At 66.2% G+C, this 8293-nt stretch overlaps 1 protein-coding gene across 1 annotated transcript in view; it reads left to right on the forward strand.

Annotated features, from left to right (window-relative positions):
- Positions 1-5120, forward strand: part of LOC106902897 (RING finger protein 145-like) — a 5304-nt gene extending 184 nt beyond the window's left edge. The window contains exons 2-11 of the mRNA XM_014966727.1: positions 6-139; positions 1510-1618; positions 1696-1787; positions 2078-2313; positions 2542-2717; positions 2871-3011; positions 3218-3400; positions 3666-3813; positions 3988-4344; positions 4454-5120. Of these exons, the coding sequence (XP_014822213.1) occupies positions 6-139; positions 1510-1618; positions 1696-1787; positions 2078-2313; positions 2542-2717; positions 2871-3011; positions 3218-3400; positions 3666-3813; positions 3988-4344; positions 4454-4960 (2083 nt within the window). The 3' untranslated portion in view covers positions 4961-5120. The remainder of the gene's footprint in view (positions 1-5; positions 140-1509; positions 1619-1695; positions 1788-2077; positions 2314-2541; positions 2718-2870; positions 3012-3217; positions 3401-3665; positions 3814-3987; positions 4345-4453) is intronic.
- The last annotated feature ends 3173 nt before the right edge of the window (positions 5121-8293 follow it).

Raw genomic sequence — 8293 nt, forward strand, 5'->3', positions numbered from 1 at the left:
GCGCTGCGGGTGCCGGGGCTGGCGCTGCTGGACCTGCTGTACCGCTGGGACGCGGCGGCCCTGGGCGACCTGCTGCGGCCCCGCCGCGGGGACCCCCCCCTCCTGCGGCCCCCCGCCCTCCGGGGCGCCTACTGCCTGGGTGAGGGCTGCGGCGGGACGCGGGGGGGTCCCCTGGGGCGGGCCAGGCCGGGGACACCCCAGGGATGGACAAGCTGGGGACACCCGCGGGGACAGGCAGGCTGGGGGACACCTCGTGGCGTGGCCAGGTTGGGGACATAAGGGCACATCCCAAGGGGTGGCCACGATGGGGACACAACTGGGGATGGACAGGTTGGGGACACGGTGGGGACATCCTAAGGGGTGGCCAGGTTGGGGACACAGTGGGGACACCCAGGCCTTAGCCAGGTTGGGGACACGGTGGGGACATCCTAAGGGGTGGCCAGGTTGGGGACACAGTGGGGACACCCAGGCCTTAGCCAGGTTGGGGACACGGTGGGGACATCCTAAGGGGTGGCCAGGTTGGGGACACGGTGGGGTCACCCAGGCCTTAGCCAGGTTGGGGACGCAGTGGGGACAGCCCAGGGATGAACAGGTTGGGGACATGAGGGTACATCTCAAGGGATGGCCATGTTGGGGACACGATGGACATGCAGGGGATGGACAGGTTGGGGACACAAGGGGACACTCTCAGGGACAGACAGGTTAGGGACACCTCATGGCATGGCCAAGCTGGGGACAGGAGGGTACATCCCGAGGGATGGCCAGGGTGGGGACATGATAGGGGACACAGGGGATGGCCATGTTTGGGACACAAGGGAACACCTCAGAGAATGGCTAGGTTGGGAATACAGTTGGGATACCCCAGGGCCTGGCAAGGTTGGGAACCCCCCACCTGGCAGGGTTGGGGACATGGAGGGAAGACACCAAGGTGGGTGAGGCTGGGGACACAGTGTTGATGCCCCAGTGGTTGGCAGTGCTGGGGACACAAGGAGGCACCCCAAGGCATGGATGGGTTGGGGACACAAGGGAACATGAAGGTGATGGACAAGTTGGGGACATGATGGGACATCCCAAGGGGTGGCCAGGTTTGGGACAGGGAGAAGACACCCCAAGGGATGGCCATGGTGGGGACACAATGGGACACCCAGGCCCTGGCCAGGCTGGGGACACATCTTGGGGTGTCCTCACTGTCCCTGGGGACACCACAAGGGATGGCTGTATGGGTCTTGCCACCCCAGCCCCTGCTGAGACCCACCTGATGTTGGGCTGTCCCCAGGGACAGTGGGCCAGGCTGTCCCCCCAGCGTTGTGTCCAGGACAAGTGGGGACAGCTGTGGGCCCTGGGGCCAGGAGGTGCTCCTTGCACAGCCCCGTCTTGCCCACACCAGCCCAGCACCATGTGCGGTGGCAACCACGTCACTGACAGGGGCTACCTGCCTGGAGGGGGGGTCTTGGGCAGGTGGGGGGGCTCAGTGGGGCTATCTCACCCCTCTGTCCCCCCTCCCTGCAGGCCACCTACTGTGCCTGGTGGTGCTGATGCTGCCAGTGCGGTCCCTGGTGAAGCTCTACCTCCACCTCCTCACCGCCCTGCTGCTTGCCGCGGGCCACATGGCAGCCAGGTGAGCCTGAGGGGGGCTGGGGGTGGCCGGGCCGGGGTGCAGGGGGGTGGCTGGGGGCTGACCCTCTGTCCCCACAGGGACTACGTCCGCCGCGAGTTGGAGTATGGCTTCCAGGGTGCCGTGTACAGCGACCCCGCAGCGCTCAGCCGCTTCGCCACTGCCCTCGCCGGTGAGCCAGGAGGGGGTCCCAGCCTCCCAAAATGTCCCCTGTCAGGGGGCGGGGGGGTGGCACTGTGCAGGGTGGGGGTCTCCTGTGCTGACCTGGCTGTGGGGAGCCGTCACCCATGGGAGGGTGTGTTGGGTGATGGTGGCTCGGCCGCACTGGGTTGTCTGCACTGCTCAGCGTGATGGTGCCCATGCGAGGTGGCTGTGCCAGGGGAGCCAAGGAGGGGACACGGTTGGGGGAGTGGGGGGTCCCACATCCTCCCATGTGCCCAAACGTCCCTGTCCCCTCTGCAGGCCAGCTCTGCCTGTGCACCCTCTGCTCCCTCCTGATGAGGAGCAGGCGGCCATGGCTGTTCGGGGCCCCGCTGCTGCCGGTGCTGGCTCGTCTCTGCGGCCTCCCCCTCCACACCCTGCCCATCCTCAACACCTTCGCTGTTGTCCTCACCTCCCTGGAGGTCCTCTATGTCCTCGCTTCCCACATCCTCGTCCCCTTCCAACTGGCAGCTGCCGCCTGCCGGGAGGTCGTGCAGGTGAGCGGGAAGGGGGGGGCTGTGGGGCAGGGGCTGCAGGGTGAGGGTCTGCGGGATGGGGGGCTGCGGGATGGGGGGCTGCAGAACGGGGGCTCCCATGCTGAGCCTGCATTGATTCACAGTCTGCTGCAGGGCTGTCCCCTCACATGACTCTGCACCCTCCTTGTCCCCCACGTGTGGGGTGGGGTGGGATGGGGGGCAGCCCTGCTGAGCATCCTCTCCCCACAGGCACTGGAGGTGTACCGACTGGTCGCGCTGGCTGTGTCCCTCTGGAGCCAGCTGGCCATCCCGCTCCTCTTCCTCGTCTTCTGGCTGGCACTCTTCTCCCTCCGCCTCTCCTCCTTCCTCACCTCCTCCAGCAGCCCCCTGGCACAGCAGGGCTTCCTCTTCCTCCTCCTCAGCAGGTAGGGACCGGGGCAGGCAGGACCTGGGGGAGCTCAGCCTTCCTCCAGCCTGGCTGTGGGAGGAGGATGAGGAGGGGCTGGAGCTGCGGTGGGTGCTGTCTGGCCCCTGTCGGCTCCTGCCGGCGTCCTCGCTCATCCCAGGCTCCGTTGCAGCGCGGCTGAGTGCTGCAGCACCCCCTACTCCCTCATCGGCCTCACCTTCACCGTCTCCTACCTCGCCCTGGGCGTCCTCAACCTCTGCAAGTTTTACCTCCTGGGCTTCAGCGCCTTCCAGAACGGCAACGTCATGCACAGGTGAGCCCGCGGCAGGGGGCACGGGTTGGCATCCCTCCTCCCAGCCCAGTTTGCCTGCAGGATCCCAGCGCAGGGTGGGGAGGATGGGAGTGTCACCAGGGATCTGGGGACGGGGACACGTCCCCAAGGGGTGACCAGGGCATGGCACAGGCGGTGCCACGTGGGGCATGCCCGTGGCTGCCGGCCTCACACCCCGCTCCTGGCAGGGGTGTGACGGAGGGTGTGACGCTGCTGCTGCTGGCGCTGCAGACGGGGCTGCTCGACCTGCAGATCCTCCAGCGGACCTTCCTCCTCAGCATCATCCTCTTCATCGTGGTGACTTCCACGCTGCAGTCCATGATCGAGATAGCTGATCCCATCGTGCTGGCGCTGGGAGCCTCCCGCAACAGGTACCGGGAGAAGGAAGAGCAGCAGGATCTGGCCCCCCCCATGCTGGGGGGCAGTGGGGAGGAACAGTGGGGGTCCTCCCCACTTGCCTTGGGGAAGAGCCAGGCTGGGTCCCATACCCTCCATGTGCTCCTTCCACCTCGGGTCCTCACTGCCCTTTTTTGGGCATAATTAGTGCAGGAAGAAGGGGCTGGAGCATGGGGTCCCCGGTGGGGTGGGTGCTGCTCCCAGGGCGGGCATGGCCCCGCTGAGCTGTGCCTCCCCTAGGAGCCCCTGGAAGCATTTCCGCGGCGTCAGCATGTGCCTCTTCTTGCTGGTTTTCCCTTGCTTCATGGCCTACAAGATCGCCCACTTCTTCCACCTGGATTTCTGGCTGCTCATCCTGGTCTCCAGCTGCATGCTCACCTCTCTGCAGGTACGGCAGCTCCCGCTCCCCCTGACTGGGGTCTCACTGGACCCCCCCTGTGTGGGCAGCCCTGCCCATCCCATGCCCACAACCCTGCCCCAAACCTCGACCAGTGACACTGGGTGGGGATGTGCAATCTGCTGTCCGGCCACCCTCAACACGGCTCCATCCCGCTGCTTCCAGGTGATGGGCACCCTCTTCATCTATGCCCTCTTCATGGTGGAGCTGCTCCAGGACACACCGCTGGAGCGGATGGACGAGATCATCTACTGCGTGAACGCGGTGAGCCGGGTGCTGGAGTTCCTGGTGGCCGTCTGCGTGGTGGGCTACGGCACCTGGGAGTCCCTCTTCGGAGAGTGGAGCTGGATGGGCGCCTCCGTCATCATCATCCATTCCTACTTCAACGTCTGGCTGCGCGCTCAGTCGGGCTGGAGGAGCTTTCTGCTGCGCCGCGAGGCTGCCAAGAAGATCAACTCCCTGCCCCGGGCCACAGGTGGGCAGCTGCGGGACCACAACGATGTCTGTGCCATCTGCTTCCAGGTCAGCCCCCTCCCCTTGCCGCCACCCCTGAAGTGCTGGGGGTCCCTGCTCTGGGCAGCCCCCAAGGGGTCCCCTGCCCGCTGGGTGACATCTTCTCCCTGCCCCGCAGGACATGCAGGTGGCCGTCATCACCCCCTGCAGTCACTTCTTCCACGCCACCTGCCTCCGCAAGTGGCTCTACGTGCAGGACACGTGCCCCATGTGCCACCAGCAAGTCACACCGGTGGCCACCGAGGAGGATCCTGGCATGGAGAGGGCATCTCGGCCAGCACCAGCCGGTGGGGATGAGGTGCCAGGGAGCAGAGGAGCTGCCGCCAGCCCAGCCCCAGCTCAGCCCCAGGAGGACGGGCTGCCCGGTGTGGTCCCAGCCCAGGGGGACAGTGGGGCTGCCCAGGACAATGGGGGTGAGGACCTTGACCCGGCTCATCCCGACGCCTCCACCTCCCAGAAACAAGAAGAGAGTGCCATCCCGCAGCCCCGCTGTGGGGACCCTTGCCCCAGTGACCAGGACGTGCAGCACCCGTCCCCCTCACCCACCAGCCTGGACACTTTTGCCAGCCCAGAGCTCGGCGTAAGGGACAGTGGGGACCCCCACAGTGGCCCCCACCCCTCCTAGCACTGCAGACTGCTGTCCCCCCAAGTGCTGGGGTCCCTCTGTGGGGGCCGTGCCAGCAGCAGGCGGGGCTGGGACCCCGTGTGGCACCAGCATCCCCGAGTGCCCGCGTCCCCACAGACTCGTTTTGCAATAAAGCCGGAGTTGATGCGGCTGCTCCCGAGGGCCGGGGCTGCGTATCTCGCCCACCCCACGCCGGGGCAGTGCCCTATGCCAGCATGGTGGCATGTGCCCAGCGTGTCCCTGGGGTGCTGTGGGGCGTAGGAAGGGTGGGCACCCAACGGGTGCGTGGTGGGAGCCCAGCTGTCTTCTAGCCTTATCCCACTAGATGGCACGGGTGGAACGCGCCGGGTGGCTTGGTGAGGGGGGCTTGGCGGGTTTTTGGGGTGGTCCTGGGAGGGGGATGGATCTGGGGGGGATGGCTGTGGCTTGGCATGGATCTGGTGTGAGGTGGCGTGGGTCTGGTGTGGGATGGCAGGGGCTTGGCATGAGTCTGGTGTGGGATGGCATGGGTCTGGCACGGGATGGCATCAGCTTGGTGTGGGTCTGACAGCAGCTTGGTGTGGGTCTGGTGTGGGTCACCTTTCCCAGCTCTGCTGCCAAACCCCTTTCCCTGTGCCAAGAGGGCACAGGGGGGTCCCTCTCCAGCCCAGGAGAGACTGGGGGGTCTCCACCCTCCCCCTGCTCAGCCCCAGCCCCACAGGAGGGGAGGTTCGGGGGCTGGATCCTGGCTGTGTGGGGGTCCCCAGCTCCCCGCTGTGGGGGGGACCCAGCCCTCCCAGCAGCATCGGTGCTGCCCGCAGGGGAAGGGGGGTCCCAGGGGAGGTGGTAAATGCGCTCCCCCCATTCCAGCTCGGCCCCACCCCGCACTTACCCTAACGCCGGGGCTCCCATGGGTCCCGCAGCCCATTAGCCGGAGGGAAGGAGAAGCCCATCCATAAAATCCATCTGGGGGGAGGGAAGCAGGAACGAGAATCCCTGCCTCTCCCCATGCTCCATCTTCCCCCCCTGCTACCCCCAGGCCCCTCCGGAGCCCTCCCCTGTGCCCACAGCAAGCAGGTGTGTGGGGGGGGTGTGCGTGCTGCAGGGGTCCCTGCAGGTGCCCCTGGGCAGTGGGTGCAGCAGATCCCACCCCACTGCTTAGCCCCACAGGCGTTTGCTGTGGGGTGGCCGGAACAAGAGGCCCTGAGCATTCCCACTTGTCCCCAGCCGTGAGTGGGGGCAGCCCCCGCAGCGCTGCCGGCCCCCCCAGCGCTCGGCCACGCTGCCTCCATTAGGGCCCATTACCGGAGCCGCACCAGGGAACACAGCTCCCCACAGAGCTGGTCCCAGCGGAGGGACCCAAATCCCCTGGCACAGCTCAGCCCAGTGCTGCCTGGAAATGGGAGAGAAGGGGGGCAGGGAGCAGGTTCCCCCCCCAGCTCCCCACTGCCCCCACAGCAGGAGCTGTGGTGCTTTCAGTGGTGCCTGTCACTGGGGTGTCCAGGTGGGATAAGGTCATGGATGGATGGACAACAGGATGGATGAGGGCATGGATGGATGGACACTGGGATGAATAGGGGCATGGATAGATGGATGCTGGGATGGATGGGGGCATGGATAGATGCATGCTGGGATGGACAGGTGGATGCTGGGATAGATGGGCACATGGATAAATAGACACCTGGTTTCTGCAGGAGCCATCGAGGCTCCTGCAGGGGAGCTGGAGGCTCCCTTGGGGAGGCATCAGGGGGCATCAGGGACTGCTGGGCGGGCTCAGCCCCTGCTGCCAAGTAGGTGCTGTGGCAGCCCTGGGGCTGTGTGGCCAGAGGGAAAGGGACACAGCATGGCTTTGAGTTGAGGGACAGGTTTCAGAGCTGCCATGTGGGGTACGAGCAAGGGGGCAGGGTGCAAGAGACACTGCCTGTGAGGAGGGGCTGCCCGGAGGTCCCTCACCAGTCTAGGTGCCTGGGCATGGACACCAACCTCGGGGCTGGCATCCCCTCCTGCAGCAGGGCAGAGCCAGTACCAGTCGGGGTTCGGGATTCCCAGCCTCTTTTGGGATGCAGACTGGAGGCATCTGGGCAGGGCTGGCTCCCCTTCCCTGCCTGTACCCTGCACGGCTGGGAGGGGATGGGGGCAGGTACCCTTCGCCATGGGTCTGCTGTGGGCATGGTGATGTAGAGGGCTGAGACATGGAGATGCTGGCTGTGCCCCAGAGAAAGTCAGCTGGCTTTATGTGGGACATTGGGGGTGATTTTGGGGCCACCTCTGGGGTATGCTGGGGGACACGGCAGTCCCCCTGGGGTGTTTCTGGAGTGCAGGCACCCTGTGGGGGGTATCTCAGGGAGCCTGGTAAGTCACACTGGGGTTTTTGGGTGCTTGGTGGCTCTTTGGAGTCGCCCCAAGGTGTCTGAAAGTCTCATTGGTGGGTAGTGTGGGGGGATCCTGGGGGTGCAGGGGAGCCAAACAGGGTCACTCTGGCACCAGGGGCTCATTGGGGTCACGCTGGGCATGCAGGAGGGCACAAGGGTCTGTCTGGGTCTCAGTAGGGTTTGTGAGGGGCCCGTGGGGGTCTCTGTGAGGAGCCCTGGGAGGTGCCCTGAGGTCTCTCTGGAGTGTCTGGGGGGTGCAGAGGGGTCCCTCTGGCATGTCTCCAGAGCTCATCTGGGTTTTTCTGGGCCCCGTTTGGGCTCTCTCTCCAAGGCACCTTGCAATGCAGGGGAGGGTCTCTGCAGGGTGTCTCCAGGGATGCAGCAGGGTCTTCTCCAGGGTATCCCTGGGGTCTCTCCAGGGGGTCTTGGGGTGTGCATTGGGGTCTCCTCTGGGCTCTTGTCTCTAGAGCCCATTTGGATTGTCCCCATGGTGTCCCTGGGGCCTGCCTGGGATCTCTGCAGGACATCTCAGGCATGCAGCAGCATCTCCTCTGGCTGTCCCTGGGGCCTGTTTGGAGTCCCTCCAGGGTGTCTCAGGGGATGCAGTGGGATCTCCTCCAGGATACCCCTGGGGCCTTTGCAGGGTGTCTTGTGGGATATAGTGAGGTTGCTCTGGGGGAGCACCAGGACCTGTTTGGGGTCTCTCCGTGGCATCTCAGGGGATGCGGTGGGGTCTCCTCCGGGGTATCCCCGGGGCCTGCCTGGGGTATCCCGGGGCAGGAGGCACTGCGCTCCCCGGGGCTGTCCCAGGCAGCGCTGGGTCTCGCCGCTCCATCCCGTCCCGGATGCCCCCGGGGTGCCCGGTCCCCACCGCCCCCCTCCCCTGGCGCGGCCGGTGCGGCGCTGGCCGCGGAGCCCCTCCGCCGGCGCGGGGAGGGACCGCTCCTCCCCGGAATGATGTCAGCCTGCCCGGCCGCGGCCC

The sequence above is a fragment of the Calidris pugnax genome, unplaced genomic scaffold, assembly GCF_001431845.1.
Source record: "Calidris pugnax isolate Ruff unplaced genomic scaffold, ASM143184v1 scaffold14, whole genome shotgun sequence".
Classification (NCBI taxonomy): domain Eukaryota; kingdom Metazoa; phylum Chordata; class Aves; order Charadriiformes; family Scolopacidae; genus Calidris; species Calidris pugnax.